This window comes from Leptodactylus fuscus, chromosome 3, assembly GCF_031893055.1.
Source record: "Leptodactylus fuscus isolate aLepFus1 chromosome 3, aLepFus1.hap2, whole genome shotgun sequence".
Classification (NCBI taxonomy): domain Eukaryota; kingdom Metazoa; phylum Chordata; class Amphibia; order Anura; family Leptodactylidae; genus Leptodactylus; species Leptodactylus fuscus.
The window spans coordinates 229,602,574-229,621,353 of record NC_134267.1 but is presented as its reverse complement, the minus strand read 5'-3'; the positions used below and the strand labels follow the sequence as shown (position 1 = coordinate 229,621,353).

The following is an 18,780-nucleotide window of genomic DNA, read 5'->3' as shown; positions in this document are numbered from 1 at the left end:
GTGTAGTATATAGAGGATCTGTCCTCTCTCCTGTGTGGTGTAGTATATAGAGGACCTGTCCTCTCTCCTGTGTGGTGTAGTATATAGAGGACCTGTCCTCTCTCCTGTGTGGTGTAGTATATAGAGGATCTGTCCTCTCTCCTGTGTGGTGTAGTATATAGAGGATCTGTCCTCTCTCCTGTGTGGTGTAGTATATAGAGGACCTGTCCTCTCTCCTGTGTGGTGTAGTATATAGAGGATCTGTCCTGTGTGGTGTAGTATATAGAGGATCTGTCCTCTCTCCTGTGTGGTGTAGTATATAGAGGACCTGTCCTCTCTCCTGTGTGGTGTAGTATATAGAGGATCTGTCCTGTGTGGTGTAGTATATAGAGGATCTGTCCTGTGTGGTGTAGTATATAGAGGATCTGTCCTGTGTGGTGTAGTATATAGAGGATCTGTCCTCTCTCCTGTGTAGTATATACAGTATTATCTTTGATCATTAATTAATTATTTTCTTTTCAGTTTTTAATTTACTTTGTTTAAGAATGCAAAATGTAACATTCTCCTCTTGCTCTTTAGACGTAATATATTGGAGAATTCGTCTGCACCATATGTTTCAGGCGAATGGTGCTCACAATGCGAAGGGAAATGTGAAATCCATTTATGTGGTAAGAACTTTTAAATTTGATGTCAAGGGCAATAACATTGAATAGATTCCTCTAGATCAGACGTTCCTGCCCCTCCTTCTCACAAACGTCTGACTGACTGCAGCAGGAATCTTCTACAACTGGAAAGGACAAGTTAAACTTTGCGCTATATTTTTAGCTAAATGTCATCTCCAGAACACTTTTTAATTTGAAATAATAGCTGTAGCCTCACACTGTGCTACACATGCACCATCTCTGGATTAGTGTTCCTTTAAAGGGATTCTACCATTAAAACCTCTTTTTTTTGTGGATAGTCTTTAGAAAGGCTATTCGTCTCTTACCTTTAGATGTGATAACCGCCACGCCGTTCCTTAGAAATACTGTTTTTTACCGGTATGTAAATTAGTTCTCTGGCAGCGATGAGGGCGGGTCCCAGTGCTGAAAATACGATGGGGGCGTCCCCACTGCTGCTCGAGAACACAATCCTGCGACGCCTCTATCTTCGGCTGGATCCTCCCCTTCTCTGTCGTCTTCCACCTACGTCACCTCCAACGCCTGCGCAGTTGGCTCTGCCAGTGAGACACCAGCAGAGCCGAGTGTGAATGCCGGCCAGCGGCCATTTTTGGGAGGCTGCTCCTGCACTGAACTACAAGAGCAACTTCCCAAAAATGGCCGCCGGCCACCATACGCAGTTGGCTCCACCAGTGTCTCACTGGCAGAGCCAACTGCGCAGGCGTCGGAGGTGACGCAGGAGGAAGACGACAGAGAAAGGGAGGATCCAGCCGAAGATAGAGGCGTCATAGGATCGTGTTCTCGAGCAGCAGTGGGGACGCCCCCATCGTATTTCCAGCGCTGGGGCCCGCCCCCATCGCTGCCAGAGAACTAATTTACATACCGGTAAAAAAACGGTATTTTTAAGGAACAGCGCGGCGGCGATCACATCTAAAAGTAAGAGACGAATAGCCTTTCTAAAGGCTATTCCGACGTCTTATCCACAAAAGAAGAGGTTTTAATGGTAGAATCCCTTTAAAGCTCTACTCTAGTGAACTGCAATAGTCAAATATTGTATCACAATGGAGCAAAGGGTGAGGCTAATAACAACAATCAGTTTGTTGCAATATTTGCTACAAACACAAATGGGGCCATGAGGGGTTATTATTAGAGATGAGCGAACAGTAAAATGTTTAAGGTTCGATATTCGTTTTGAGCAGCCTCTCAATATTCGACTACTCGAATCAAATATCGAACCCCATTATACTCTATGGGGGGAAAATGCTCATTTCAGGGGTAGGCGACATTCAATCAAATTATACTTACCAAGTCCACGAGTGAGGGTCAGGCTGGATCCTCCGAGCAGTCTTCTCCTTGCAGCTTCCCCGCGGCGTCTACCGGCTCTTCATTCACTCTGCCAGGCATCGAGCCTGGGCAGAGCCGACTGTGCATGTCCGCACTACAAGCTGACATGCGCAGTCGGCTCTGCCCAGACCCGATGCCTGGCAGAGTGAATTCAGAGCCGGAAGACGCCGCGGGGAAGCTGCACAGAGAAGACTTCTAAAGGTAGGAGAAGAACCAGCGTTGATTGGCCGACTGTATAGCATTCGGCCAATCAATGCTGGTTCTGCATCAAACTTTTTCATTCGAATAGCGAGTGGTACTCGATCGAGTACGAGTATTTCAAATACTGTAGTATTCGATTGAATACCTACTCGATCGAATACTACTCGCTCATCTCTAGTGATTATACTTTGCATAAGGGCCACTATTGAACACAATGCTTTATGGATGGGCCACTATGGGCATAGTACTGTGTGGAGGGGCCACTATATGATATTATACTTTATGGAGGGGTTAATATGTGACATACGGAGCGCACTGGCCACTATGAGACATTATACTGCCCGGAGGGTCTGCTATTTGACATTATACTGACTGCAGGGTCCATTATGGGGCATTATACTGTGAGGAAGCCACTTACAATGCGTGTAAATGGGGTATTATACTGTGTGGTGGCCAGGAAAGAGGGTGCTAAAACGTGGGAAAGGGGCACAAGTCACAATTTTTCTACGTGGCTCAGTCTTTGCTAGTTACAATCCTGCACTCCTCTATATCACCAGCAGATGTTAATGGAGAGTGAGCTTACATGTGCAGGTAACAATAGCTAGTGCTCTTATATATAACCTTGATCTTTTTCTAGATGTTTTTTCTTTTCCATTTCAGTTCCATAATCGGGAAGGAAGACAAGAAATAAATAAGAATATCTGATCCCGACTCTTGTGGTCAGAGAAATGCTGCAGACGCCTCACCATCCTAATGAAATAGATGATAATAGTTCAGTATAAAGATGAGTGCCACCGAAAATGCAAATAAATCCTGTATATCATCACTACTCACCATGGCTGTGCCCGCTTACTGACCACCCACATTAGTAATGTAATAGAAGCTTTAAAAAAATATAATAAAAAAATAAAGTAAATAAAAGTTGTAAATCTCTCCTTTCCCTAGAATACATATAAAAGTAGACAATGACTGTGATACACATACACATTAGGTATCCCTGTGTCTGACAGTGCCCGGTCTACTGAATATAGGGGATCTGCAGTGCTCCTGTTCCGTCAGGAAGGGGTTAATAGGAGCACTGCAGATCCCCTATACTCAGCCAGGCTGAATTCCAAGTGGGGGAAAAAAAAACAGTCCTCAAGCTCAGGGAAGGGGCAGACAGACAAGCAAAACACCCCCTCCCCTTCCCCAGCACCCAGCATCTACTGCACCCAAAAACTTCGACCATTTTAATTTTTGAAATTTTCCAGTAGCTGCTGCATTTCCCCCCCTCGGCTTATACTCGAGTCAATAAGTTTTCCCAGTTTCTTGTGGTAAAATTAGGGGCCTCGGCTTATATTCGGGTCGGCTTATACTCGAGTATATACGGTAACTTTATTGCCATATTAAGTGACACATGCCAGTTTTGAAAAATGGAATTTTGGGTTTGAAAATTTGAGGAAATTAATGGGTTTTCCCATGAAAGACTTTTATGGCATAAATATAGGATAGGCTGTAAATTTCTGATAGATGTGGGTCCCAACTCTGAGACCAGACCTATTTCTAAAATGAGTCCCCCAGTCTCTGTGCCGCACTTCTTCCCCAGCTATATCCTTACTGAGAAGACTTTCAGCTATAACTGAGCTGTATGGAAACAACGTAACGAAGAGTGCAGGTCATAGAGGTGCCCTTTGGCCGCCTCCTTCATAGGCCTTTGATCTCTGTAGAGCTCACAATGTACATTTTTCCCTATCAGTATGTCTTTGGAATATGGGATGGAAATCCATGCAAACACGGGGAGAACATACAAACTCTTTGCAGATGGTTTTATGTCCTTGGCGGGATTTGAACACCAGGACACCAACGCTGCAAGGCTGCAGTGCTAACCACTGAGCCACCGTGTGGCCCCCTCCTTTGATCTCTTATTCCTCACATGCCACTTGTCCTGTTTGCAGCTCAGCCCCAATTCATGACCTGAAATACCGAGCGCAGCCATTATACAACATACTAGATGTGCTAGAAAACGATTGAAGATGCCGTAGGGTTCGTCTTTTCCACTCTGTACTGCTCCGAAAACACAATGTAGCTGGTCAGGTCCAGATATGTTTGCCAGGAGATGACTAGGTTTTCAAAGCAACATGGTTGCAGATTGATACCCAACCAATTAACTATATAACCTATAACATTTTACCGACTATATTTGGCAGGTCAGCCAAAAATTACTCTATTTGCTCTCAGCAGTGGGACTCAAAACCATCCTTCATACTTGACCCCACACTGGTATAGGTTCTTACATAGTGAGCAAGTTGGAAAAAAAAGACTTATGTCCATCAAGTTCAACCAGAGGATGGAAATTTGAATGACTGAAAGAAATAAGTATTCTATACATTTCCATAAGATTCCAAGTCATTTTACTGTAAAAAGCCATATAATACTTTTTTCACAGACTGCTATGACCAACTCCTGGGTAGGCTATTCCACAGATTCACAGACCTTACGATGCAGAATCTTGGTCACCTTTGAAGATTAAATCTGTCTTTTCTAGAGGCAGTGTCCACTTCACTGTTCTACTCAAGCTGAATCTGCAGGAAAGTGTATTTTGTAATGAAAATGGACTGAGTAGAGACCCATTTTTCCTTCTTTTTAACTTAAAAATCAATAAAAAACACAGCAAAAACATAAACATACAAAAGGATATGAATAAGTAGTATTCATTCTTCCAATAAGCCGTACACATCTGTTCCAATTATCCCAATGCTAATACTTTCTGTGTCTGGGATTTAAAAAAAAATAAATAAATAAGATAGAAATAAGATGTGAAAATAAAAAATAATTGAGTGTAGCCAATGTATTCTGGACAGCTTACATATTCTATTTTCACCATCTGCAGGGCATTCACATCTGGGAAAACTAATCATTACTATACCGCTTGATAAATTGGGATAAAAAAAAAAATCTAAATAAAAAATAATCCTACTAATGAAAGTTTGTGTGTTTGGATGTTTGTTTCTCAATCACGCCTAAACGGCCGAATGGATTGGCCTGAAATTTCGCACATACATAGCTTGGCTCCCAGATTGAAACATAGGCTACTTTCCATCCCCGTAGATCACTGGACTTCACAGGCGCTAACGCCGATGTTCGCTTTGGGGTCCGCTTAAGGACCTGAGATTACGTCATCCCAGGTCCTTGAGATGCTCCCCGGTTGGATGGCGCGACTGTGTGAGCGGAGCTATCGTCCGGCCTGCAAGCAGAATAAGATGGCGTCGCTCAAACCTCCGGAGCGTCCCAACGAAGCGGCCATGATGTGGAGCCGCGAGAAGTTCATTGGCTGTGCCAGCGGTATGCGCAGGGTGGAAAGGGCACGTGGGTTGCAGGGGAAAATGCCAGGGGAGTTTGTGAAGGGTGGGGGGTGCCGGGCAGGGTGGGGGGGGGGTTCGTTGGGTGCTGCAGGAGGGGGGTGCCAAGGAGTGGGGGCCGCAGGAGGGGGGTTGGGATGGGACCATGGAGGGAGGCCCGGGGGGGCCGCGGGAGATATGGGGAGGGTCACGGGAGGAAGGGTGGCATCGGAGGGGGGTGCCACGGGATAGGAGGTTGGGGGCCGGAGGCACGCGAGACAGAGGGGGGCCGGGGGCACCAAGGGAAGCAGAGGCATAGGCACGGGGGAGGAAGGGGGCAGGTGCGGGGATGAGAGGGGGAAGCCAGGAGCAGATGGTAGGTATTGAGGCCAAGGGGCAAGAGAGGCAGGGGTGTGCAAGGGAGATCGCGGGGGAACACGGCGGATCATAACCAACACAGCTTGGCTAAATAGAAGCGGCTTAGCGCCAACGCCAGCCCGCAGACGAAGTCTTGGGCAGATGCTAGTAGTAATAATAATAATAATAATAATAATAATAATAATAATAATAATAATATATAAATAAATAAAATGCTGCTCAGATGGTGGGAATAACATTACTCTCGCCTATAGGTAAGTATAAAGTTTTTTGTTGTGTTTTTTAAATGTACAGACAAAAAAAATTAAGGTAGGACTTTTGGGACACTAAACCATAAGGAACTGTGGCTGGCTAAGTGCCGCAAGTAGCCGTGACAGGTTCCCTTTTAGTATTGTATAACACAGATTTTTGCTATATACCATACAAGTAGCTGAAGGTTTTTTAACCCCTTCCCGACACCCGCCGTACTGGTATGGGAGATGCTGGGTGTTTAACGTGCCATAACCGCCGGGTTTCTACTGTTTTATACAGTAGACACACAGCACTAATGCCCCTGGTTGGTGCCCACACCGTCAGTGGCATTAACCCCTCTGGCGCCTTGAGGCGCCATTTTCCTGGTGGTACGTGGAAGTCGCACATTTTCCCTGTGATCGTCGGCACCCGGAGTAAGCCCCGGGCCGGCGTCATGCTGCCATGAGAGTCGGGAGTCTTGTGAAGGCTCCCCGGCCTGTCATTCTATTTCTTCTATTGTAGGCTACACAATAGAAGCTCCGGTATTTTGCATTGCATTAGTGATCAGACCCCTGGGGTTCAAGACTAGTGTTGAGCGAATAGTAGGAATCCTCAATACAAAACCCGGGAACTTACAACCTTATATTTATTCTACCCGTGTTTCTCCGAAAACAAGACAGGGTCTTATATTATTTTTTGCTCCAAAAGTTGGGTTAGGGCTTATTTTCATGGGATGTCTTATTTTTTTTCATGAATAACAATTCACTACCCACACCCCCTTAGACCCAAAATAATTAGTCTGCAAGTGCCAATGGCTCTCACACACAGATCTGAGTCACTGTCAGGTTTCTTGTCATTGCATCGGTGTCCCACTGCAGCCAAGTTTAGCGAATAATAATAATAACAAATTTTATTTCTATAGCGCCAACATATTCCGCAGCGCTGTACAATTTGTAGGGTTCAAATACAGACAGAAAGATACATTACAAAGAAAGTCATTTCACACAATGGGGCTGAGTGCCCTGTTCACAAGAGCTTACAATCTATGAGGTAGAGGGGGTGACACAAGAGGTAGCAGGGGCAGCATTGCTTATACAGGGGTCAGACACGTCTGTAATAGAGGTGACTGTCATTACACAAACATAAAACTTTATGAGCCATCACCAGTCGTGTCCTGTAACATGTGGATGGAGCTTGGACAGATAAAGTTATCCTGAGATGACATCATATCATGTGGGGTAATGTGGGAGCGGGGACAGAGGAGGGTTAAGGGTTTACGTTAGAAATTGTGATAGGCCTGTCTGATAAGATGCATCTTTAGTTTGCGTTTGAAACTGTAGAAATAGGGAGTTAATCTGATTGTCCGGGGTAGAGCATTCCAGAGAAGTGGTGCACCTCAGGAGAAGTCTTGTATACGAGCGTGGGAGGTTCTGATAATAGAGGATGTAAGTGTTAGGTCATTGAGTGAACGGAGAGCACGGGTTGGGCGGTAGACAGAGATGAGGGAGGAAATGTAGGGAGGTGCGGCATTATGGAGAGCCTTGTGGATGAGGGGGATAACTTTATATTTTATTCTATAATGAATAGGCAGCCAATGTAGCGACTGGCACAGACCGGAGGCATCGCTGTAGCGTCTAGCCTGATAGATGAGCCTGGCCGCTGCATTCAGAATAGATAGTAGAGGAGAAAGTTTAGTGAGGGAATCACTCCCCCTGGTGACCGGAGGCAGCCACAACAGAGTGATGCCAGCAGGACTACCTGATTTGTGTGTATGAGCCGACACAACCGGTATGCAACCTTAATTTTAATTTTTTTAATTTTTTTTCAATATAGATTATATATACCAGTGTAGCACCCCATTTACACACTCTATAATGTCCCATAGCAGCCCATCCACACAGTATAATGTCCCACCGTAGTCCTTATACACAGTATTATGCCCCATTGTGGACCACCCATGAACAATTTTTATACTCTGGGGTCTTTTCAGACCCCTGAGTATAATGATCTGAGACCCAGGGGAGGATATAAACATAAAAAACACTGTTACTTACATCTCTCAGGCTCCGGCACACTCCCTTCTGTTTTCAGCTTTCTTCAATGTTGGTACAGATGTCACATAAGCCAGGCCGACGTTGCAACACATAATGACACTGACTTCACCCACGTGACATCTGGGATGTCATCAAATAAGCCTGAAGCATTGCCAAAGCACAGGAGAGGTGAGTAACAGTGTTTTTTATGTTCTCTCACCTCCCCTGGCTCTCCGATCATATACTCGGGGGTCTGAAAATCCCCCCCCCCCCCCAAGTATAATGAAAGCAAAGTTTGTTGGAGTTCACAGACTCACAGCCTCACTTACTGATCCCGGGTAATGCTCACAGCTGCCTCCGCTTCCCAGGTGACTGTGAGAAGGAGCAAGGATCAGTAAGTAAGTAGGGCCCGTTACCTGCTAGAGTTACTCCAGAAAGTAATGGCCTATTAAGAAAAAAAAAAACATCAGGGGCCCGCCTAATGGGCCATGCTATGAAATCTACTGGTCTGTGCTACAGCAGACCTGTAGTTCACTCCTATAAGGTCTACTGATCCCTGTTATGAGGTCTACTAGTCTGTGCTACAATAGGAGACCTGTCATTCACTCTCTTATTGGTCCATACTATGAAATTTCCCCAAGGTGGGACTATTAAAGAATTATCTTATCTTATGAGGTCTACTCGTCCATGTTATGAGATCTACTCTCGTCCCTGCTATGATGTCTACTGGTCTATCCTATTCGGCCACCACTGTATCAAAGTAATGTTAAAACAGAAATAAATTTGCTTTTTCTAAACATAAAGGTTTTTGGCAGTGGCATAACTAGGAATGGTGGGGCCCCGTGGCAAACTTTTGACATGGTGCCCGGGCCCTCCCCCAACCGACACCGACGTCGAAGACCTCAACCGGCACCCTTCTCCGCACTCTATTATGTCCCTTAGTGACCCCTGCACACAGTATTATGTCCCTTAGTGACCCCTGCACACAGTATTATCCCTCATAGTGGCCTCTGAACACAGTATTATGCCCCATAGTGGCCTCTGAACACAGTATTATGCCCCATAGTGGCCCCTGCACACAGTATTATGTCCCTTACTGGCCCCTGCACACAGTATTATCCCCCATATTGGCCCCTGCACACAGTATTATCCCCCATAGTGGCCCCTGCACACAGTATTATCCCCAATAGTGGCCCCTGTATACAGTATTATACCCCATAGTGGACACCCATAAACAATTATTATACTCTGGGGCTTTTCAGACCCCAGAGTATAATAAACGGAGACCTGGGGGAATAAAAACATAAAAAATTACTGTTTCTTACCTTTCCCCGGCTCCTACGCTGTCTTCTCTGCTGCCGTCCTTCTGAAATGACGTCAGAAGTCACATGACCCAGACCGGGTTCATGTGACATCAGACAACTAGGAAGGAGGCCTGGCAGGATCGTGGAGAGGTAAGTAACAGTGTTTGTTATGTTCCCTTACCTCTCCCGGGCCTCCGATCATTATACTCAGGGGTCTGCAAAGACCCCCGAGTATAATGATAGTATTTGTGGGGCCCGCAGTGTCACTTACCGATCCTGGCCCACCCAGGATCGGCAAGTAAATAGGGCCCGTAACAGCCTATAAAAAATAAAAAAAAACGCAGTGGTAGCGGCTGTCACTGGGCCCCCTGATGGCCCGGGCCCTGTGGCAGCCACCTCCGCTGCCTCTACGGTACTTACGCCCCTGGTTTTTGGCAAAACCCCATATTCAGACCTGTATCACTTTGGCTTATCATCTGCCCTTTGTCAAGTCAAGAACAGAATGTCACCCAATGTGGCCACCTCAGTTGTGGTGAATACATTGCAGAACACTCCGATCTACTTGTGGTTTACATTGTGCAACGTGAATGTAACAATTGAATGGAACTGAAGGTAAAAAGGTCAACTTCCTGGAATCTGTATCGGCAGCCAATCGCTTTGTGCCTCGTCTTTTTCCCTTCAGGCTTTAATCCCAGTTGGTTCCAGTTCTCGTCATCTTTGTGATAAATTTTTTGGTGAAACTACATGTATCCTGAAAGCAAGAGAGGACAACATCTGCAATGTTCTCGAGCAATGCAATATTTATGGTGGTTTTCCGATGTGCAATGCTTCACCAGTCGGAGGCACAAGTAAGTAGTAGATACCAACGAACGTTGGAAAATATAGGATAGAATTTTAATGTTATTGAGAGTCATGTATGTTTTATAACTACATTTGGTATAAGGAAAACGTTTGTTTTTGTACCGTGTTAGCCAGTGGGTAGGAAATATAAAAAACAAAAAACTTGAGGGTCTTCAGTAGTTATACCTTTTTTAATGGCTAACTAATAATGATGACAGATTACAAGCTTTCGAGGCTCTCGGCTTCTTCCTCAGGCAAATTTAAAAACAATTTCGGAAGGATGTGTATTTATGTACAGAGGGACACATAGGAATAGAATTTTAGGAGGGAGGGTGGAAGAAGTTTATTGGTTAGAGATGAGTGAGTACTATTCGAAACGGTAGTACACTACCATAGGAATGAATGGACGCTGACAACAGACAACCGGGGCCGGTGTCCTGCCGCTTAAACCCTTGCACGCCGGACACTCCCATTCATTCCTATGGGAGCGTGCTATTCGAAATTACCATTTCGAATAGTACTCACTCATCTCTATTATTGGTTATTGGTACATACAAGTAAACAATTCATCAGTTCGCAATGTTCTTATCAGTTCAAAGAGTCGTCTTTTATGGTTGTTTCAGTTCATTGATTTCTGTAGGATTCCATGAACCCATGTGATAGATTGATCCTGCCCTCACATCATGACCACCGACAAGATAGCAAATTCTAACAGGGAATATAAAATCCCAGCTACTTTCACCTGTAACACACCTAATGTAGTGTATTTAACCCCTTCCCGACATGCGCCGTAATAGTACGGCGCAAGTCGGGTCTGTAACTATGGCGACCGCCCAGGAGCCGGGCGGCCGCCATAGCCGCTGGGTGTCTACTGCTTTAAGCAGTAGACAACCAGCTCTAATGCCTCTAATCGGTCCCCGGACCGATCGGAGGCATTAACCCCTCTGGCGCCACGAGCAAAGGCGCCGGAGGCACCATTTTCCTGGGCGCCGCCATTTTTCCAGTGATCCCCATGCTCCAGGGCCGAAGTCACGTTGGCATGACAGCTGGGAGCCTTTACAAGGCTCCCAGGCTTGTCTGCAAATTCTCTCTTTTGCAGGCTGGTCTATGCAGCCTGCAAAAGAAAGGATGATTTTTTTGCAATGCATTGCAATGCATTAGCATTGTAATGCATTGCATTAGTGATCAGACCCCCTGGGGTTCAACACCCCTAGGGGGTCTAATAAATGCAAAAAAAAAAAGTTAAAAAAAATTCAAATCACCCCCCTTTCCCTAGAACACATATAAAAGTAGTTAAAACTGTGAAACACATACATGTTAGTTATCACGGTGTCTGAAATCGCCCGCTCTACAAATCTATAAAAATATTTTTCCTGTTCGGTAAACGCCGTAGCAGGAAAAATAGTCAAAAGTGCCAAACCGCCGTTTTTTCACTGTTTTGATTCTGATAAAAATTTGAATAAAAAGTGATCAAAGCAATAGCATTTCCCAAAAATGGTAGAACTAAAAAGTACACCCGGCCCCGCAAAAAAAGACGCCCTATGCATCCCCGTAAACTTACGTATAAAAAAGTTACGACTGTCGGAATATGGTGACCTTTAGAAAAAAAAAATTTATCACAGTTTTGGATTTTTTTTAAGGGGTCAAAATGTAAATAAAACCATATAAATTTGGTATTCTTGGAACCGTATCGAAACACAGAATACAGGGGACATGTCATTTTGGCTGCACAGTGAACGCCGTAAAACCAAAGCCCGTAAGAAAGTCGCAGAAATGCATTTTTTTCTTCAAATCCACCCCATTCTGAATTTTTTTCCTGCTTCCCAGTACATTATATAGAATAATTAATGGTGGCATCATGAAGAAAAATTTGTCCTTCAGAAATAAAAAAAGTTATGGGGTTTAGAAGGAGGGGAGTCAAAAACGAAAATCAAAAAATGCCATCGGCGGGAAGGGGTTAATAATATGCACCAAGTGTTCCACTGAAAACTTGTATGTTGGAGAGACTGGTCAGAAGCTTAGAATGCGGATGTACTCACATCGCCATACAATTAGAGAACAAAGAATGGACCTTCCCGTGTCAAAACATTTCTGCAATGAAGATCATAATATCAGCAATGACATGAAAATTTTGGTTTTAAGAGGGAATTTTAACCCCTTCCCGCCGATGGCACTTTTTGACTTCCTGACCAAGCTCGATTTTTCAAAACGGACATGTGTCACTTTATGTGGCAATAACTTTGGAACGCTTTAACTTACCAAAGTAATTTTGAAATTGTTTTTTCGTAACACATTGTACTTCATGTTAGTAGTAAATTTTGGTTGATATGTTTTGTGTTTAATTATGAAAAAATTGGAAATTTGGTGGAAATTTTGAAAAATATGCATTTTATAAAATTTGAAATGATGTGCATTGCATACAGAAAGTCAGACCGCCAAAATTATATCCTAAATCTAATGTCCCAGATCTCTGCTTTATGTCGGCATCAAACTTTAGTCACCCTTTTATTTTTTACGGACATTAGAAGATTTAAAAGTGAAACAGCAATATTCAAAATTTTCAAGAAATTTCCAAAACCCATTTTTTAAAGGACTAATCCAGTTATGAAGGGGTTTTGAAAGACCCTTGTATTAAAGCCCCCATAAATCACCCCATTTTCAAAACTGCACCCCTTAAATAAGCCAAAACAACATATACCTAGTAATTTAACCCTATAAGTGCTTAACAGGAATTAATACAAAATGGAGGTGAAATTTTCAAATTTTATTTTATTTTACTAATATTTTCGTTTAGCCCTAGAATTTGCACATTCACAAGGGGTTAAAGGAGAAAACGCATACCACAATTTGTTAGGCAAGTTCTCCCGACTACCACAGTACCCCACTTGTGGGTGTAAACTAATATATGGACGCACAGCGAGACGCAGAAGGGAAGGCGCGCCAAGGAGCTTTTAGAGGGCAGATCTGGCTGTGATCAGTTTCAGGAACCATGTCGCATTTACAAAGCCCTTGAGGTGTCAAAACAGTGGAAACCTCTAGAAAGTGACCCCATTTTGAAAACCGCACCCCTCAAAGAATTTATCAAGTGATGTAGTGAGCATTAGTAACCCCGAAGTGAATGTGTAAGCTGTGCGGAGTAAATTGGGTACACCAAATCCCATTCTATTTTCCCACTAGCTCCTATGACACGGATGGGGAAGAGGGGCATTCTGGGGGATCAGCACTGGTGTATTATCTCTCATAAGCTCTAAATATGGGGGGTCCCCTGAAAACGCTCGCACCGCTTACACATTTCCTTCTAGTCGCAGCCACTTATGTCCTAATGATTTGGCGACTTTTGGGGTTTTTGTCTTCACATTGTACAAGGTAGATTTTTATTTTTATTTTCTGGCAATGTGGCCATATGAGGGCTTGGTGTTTGTGGCATTAGATGTACTTTTCAATGCCACCATTTTGGGGCCTGTAACTTATTGACTATATTTTATTAACTCTTTATGGGTGGGATGTAAAAGGAAACATCAATTCTGGCATTGCTTTTTAGCATTTACTTTTTTTCCCCGTGCAGCGTACAGCAAAAATAACATATTACCTTTATTCTGCGGGTCGGCACGGTTACGGCAATACCTCATTTATATGATTTTTTAATGCTTTGCTATTTGTGCAGAATAAAATTCAATTTAGGGAAAAAAATCTACTATTTTTGCATCGCCATCTTCTGAAAGGCATAACATTTTTATTTTTCGCTAGACAGAGCTGGTTGAGGGCTTATTTTTTGCGGTATGACCTCTTCTTTTAATTGGTACCATTTTGGTTTTCATCTAACTATTTGATTACTTTTTATTGAACATTTTGTAAGGGAAAGGTGGTGAATAATCATTATTTTGTGCGGTTTTCTACGGGTTTTTTTTACGCCGTTCGCCGTTCGGGTTAAATAATGTTTTAATTTTATTGTTCAGGTTATTACGGACGCGGCGATACTAAATATGTAATTTTTTTTCTTTTTTTCTTTATTTTACATAATAAAACATTTTATATGGGGAAATAGGGATTTTTGGGGCTTTATTTATTTCTAATTTATTTTAAACTTTTTTATTTTTACTTTTTTTTCACTTTTTTTTCTGTCCCCATGGGGGATTGAAGCAGTGATCAGCTGATCACTGCTTCAATAGAGATACGCTGCAATACACGTGTTACACGTGTATTGCATTGTATAGGAAGCTGTGAGCCTGTGTAAACGCACAGGCTGACAGCTTCATTTACGGCAGGGTCAGCCAGGCGCGAGGAGGGGGTAAGTGAAGGGGCAGACCCAGGGTCACTGATCAGACTCTGGGCTGCCCCCTACAAACACTGGCACCCCCCGAAACCGGCGTGGGGGATGCCGATCGCCTCCATATTATGTTGAAACCCTGGAGGTGCCGGTGGTCATGTTGACCGCCGGCATCTCAGGGGTTAACACCCGCGATCGGACCCGGTTCCCGCGGGTGTTACGGGGCATTGTCAGCCGTGTATTACGGCTGACACCCGCAGTGCATGGTGCGCACACAGTTTCTGTGTGCGCACCATGCATCCGCAGTAATAGTACGGCGGTTTGCGGGAAGCCCTTCCCTGCAGCGCCGTACTATTACGGCACATGTCGGGAAGGGGTTAAATCAAGGAAAGAGAGAAGGATTTAGGAGTACAAGCTGATGACTTTGTTTCATAGGAAGGGATTAATCTCTCACATGGGTTCATGGCATCTTACAGAAATCACTGAACTGAGACAGCCATAAAAGATGAATCTTTGAACTGATAAGAACACTGCAAACAGATGAATTGTTTACTTATGTACCAATAACCAATAACCTTCTTCCACCTCCCTCCTAAAATTCTATTCCTAAGTGTCCCTCTGTGCATAAATATGTATCCTTCAGAAATGGTTTTCAAATTTACCTGAGGAAGAAGCCGAGAGCTTCGAAAGCTTGTAATCTGTCATCATTAGTTAGCCAACAAAAAGGTATCAACTACTGAAGACTCAAGTTTTTTGTTTTTTATATCTAAATTTGGAAATTCATATTTTAAGTATATGTTACAAATCTTCTTATATTTTGGAAAAAATGATGGTGTACATGGATATGACTTGTCTTATTTGTATCATTTTATGTGGGAATAACTTTGCAACAATTAAACTAACCGAAGAGATATAAGACAAATGATACTTCATGTTAGTGGTGTTATTTGGTTAAAGTTTGAAAAATATATAATTTTCGAAATATGAAATTTTATAGTTTTCGGACATAGACCACATATGATTTACCTTATCCCTGCTTTATGTTGACATCATCTTTTAATTACACTTAGATTTATTTTAGATTTTACAACAGCAATTTTTTTATAAATGTATAAGAAAATTTCCCAAAGATATTTGGGAAAGCATTTTGTGGAAATTAAAAGGAAATGGAGGTGAAATTTAGAGTTGATTTTGCTGGAATAGTTTTCAGGTGCCATGATGCAGTGGTAGAGCCCTTGAGGTACCAGAAAATTGCAAACCCACATTGAATGACCCCATTTTAGAAACTTGACCCCTCGAGGAATTTATTAATGGGTACAGTGAACATTTTGATTCCAAAGCTGTTTTACATTGAGATATAAGACTAAAAAAAAATAAGCACGTGACCCTAAATTTGACCTTGTGGCTGGGGCACTGCCTGGCGGAAATGCTGCCCCCAAAAAGTGGTGTTTTACAATCACAGCAAAGTGGATGGTATTCTGGCAAATCCTATGCCCACATTGCGGCAAAATATGAAGTACAGACATGCAGCGATTTCTAAAACAGTTGCGATTTTGAAAACTGCACCATGTCAGATGCCAGAGGTTTCCCTATAGATATAATTGAAGCTGAAAATCCACAAAGGAAACCTCTGTGCAGGAAGAACAGTTGCTGCCGCGGCTTTTCCCGCAGAGCTTTTTTTGCTGCTAGATGCCACGTGAAGCATTAGCCTAAAAGAGGTACCACACAAAGGAACGAAGCAACCCCAACATCCACACAAACAACTGCTACTACGTGTCACTTACAGTAGACAACACATTGGTATATCCAGATCACACCTTCACCCTCTGGCCACACACAGTGAACCTGGTGTACAAAAGGTAACACAGCTAAGGGCTCGGTCACATCTGCGCCCCGGGTCTCCGTTATGCAGTTTCCGTTTCCTGCCCGAAACTGGACAGGAGACAGAAACCTGCAATCACTTTTCAAACCTATTCATTTGATCTGATGAATGGGTTTGATGAAAGGGGTCCTTTCCATGACCAATTTTGTAGGAACTCTAACCCAACCCACTTTTGGAAGCTTTCCACCTGTGTCCCCATTTTGAAAACTGCATCCCTCAAAGCATTATCAAGGAACATAGTGAGCTTTAGTTTTACATATTTTAATACACAGCAGATGGTGAAAATTGAATATGAACCTAGGTTACACCAGATTCCCACTATTTTCCCATTAGCTTCTTGGGTTGGGTGCTGTGTCTTTCCTTATAAACTAAACCTAGGATGTGTTTTTTTATTTTTATATTTTCACTTAATAAAACATTTTATATAGTAATGGGGTATTTTTTGGTATGGTTATTTATTTATTTTACATATGAATTGTTCTAAAAACATTTTTATAGAATTTTTACAATATAGAAGTATTAGGGGAGCCAAGTCAAAATAGGGTCAAAACCCGCCTGCCACAATGTCACGGTCACGGCTTCCTCCACCCCAGAGTCGGCTCAATTGAATGGGCCGACACCGGAGGTTGCGGCTGCCAGGCGGAAGCTGCGGCTCAGCGAGCCACGGAATCCGCCTGAAGAAAGGGCAGCTCGCTTCTTTTTTTCCGCTATCGGCAGTTGCCAATAGCGGAAAAAAGAACGCTAGTGGTCTCCATAGACCACCATTGTAAAGGGGCGGATTATGATGTGGATTCCGCTGTCAAAATCTGCCCCTTTGGCCCCGTGTGAACTATCTCTTAGAAGGTATAACAGCTATCAGCAAATAAATATATGCATAGGCTTACAGCCTTCAATAATTAAATCTGCCGGAGGCAGTATCTAGGGCGGATTCGGCTTTAGTCATCATGCCTTAAGTTCACCATCAATTTGGCATGGGTGTGGAGGGGGAAGGTACAAACAACTTTATCATTTTTTACCACTTTCCCAAAAAAGGGTCGTAGCATTGCTATACAGGGATAGAGGCCATCAACTCCGTCATATTTATTATTATTTATACCAGAAAACTGCATGCAAAATCTGCAACATTGTTTATGTCCAATGGATGAAAATCAGTCCTTAGACATCTGTCAGACACACAGGTGCATGGCTCCTAACAATGCAGGTATCTGGTTACTGCGCTGTGAGTGTTATGAGCCTTGCATAGTCTATGGGGTCCATGTGCTTTCTTAGCTAACCATTTTCTGATGTGTTTGGTATTCTGTTCAGGGGTCCCCAAGCAGACTCCCCGAAGGGAATACAGAACACAGATATGAACCGGGCCTATGCAGACTAGGATACCTTTTGCCAACTTTTGAAGGAATTATTGTCCTCCAAATAAAAGCATCCGCTGTCCTGTCAACTGGACACTCAATTTTCTAGTTCTTTGGTTGGTAATGGTTTTACACAGATCCTTTGTGGACTTCAGTTAATCGAGGGATCTGTGAAAACGGGCTGATATATATGACAATAGATATTAGTCAATGGAAGGGTCACAAAAAAAACTGGTGCATGAATGGATCCATTTTACAGATTTATGTAGGGATCTAGTTTAACGTGGGTTATGACGCTGGAGATGATGGAGTACTTAAATGTAACAATTCTGTCCAGTTACAGGGCGGCATCATTCGCGTGAAAGAAGAGCTTAATATTACTTACAGTCGCAAAGTTGAAAGAATAAATGTGGATCTACCAGCTGCAAACATGGAGACGTCGGTAAGTTATCATAGTGATTATTATTGTAATAGTGTCCACTGATCTAAAGGTAATAACATTTTTCATTTCACCGTTCTATCTTAGCCATTAGGAGTTGTTGGGAGCACAGGCTGCATGAGGGAATGCCACATAGTCAACAGGCTCTGGACTAGAGATGAGCGAACAGTGTTCTATCGAACACATGTTCGATCGGATATCAGGGTGTTCGCCATGTTCGAATCGAATCGAACACCGCGTGGTAAAGTGCGCCAAAATTCGATTCCCCTCCCACCTCCCCTGCGCTGTTATTGGTGCAAAAAAGGACAGGAACTACGACACTGGGGGCATTGAAAAAAATTGGAAAAAGTCATTGGCTGCCGAAATCAGGTGACCTCCATTTTAGACGAATAGTGGATTTCAAATCCGGGTCATATGAGAATGTGAACTTTGTGACTATGAAACAGGGATAGCTGTACAGGCAGGGATAGCTAGGGATAACCTTTATTTAGGGGGGAATGTTATTAAAAATAACTTTTTGGGGCTCTATCGGGTGTGTAATTGTGATTTTTGTGAGA

General features: G+C 43.2%; 1 protein-coding gene across 1 annotated transcript in view; it reads left to right on the top strand.

The window, feature by feature from the left end:
• Positions 1–5,371: 5,371 nt before the first annotated feature.
• Positions 5,372–18,780, top strand: part of LOC142198593 (uncharacterized) — a 138,948-nt gene continuing 125,539 nt past the window's right edge. The window contains exons 1-3 of the mRNA XM_075269620.1: positions 5,372–5,504; positions 6,632–6,651; positions 18,128–18,226. Of these exons, the coding sequence (XP_075125721.1) occupies positions 5,372–5,504; positions 6,632–6,651; positions 18,128–18,226 (252 nt within the window). The remainder of the gene's footprint in view (positions 5,505–6,631; positions 6,652–18,127; positions 18,227–18,780) is intronic.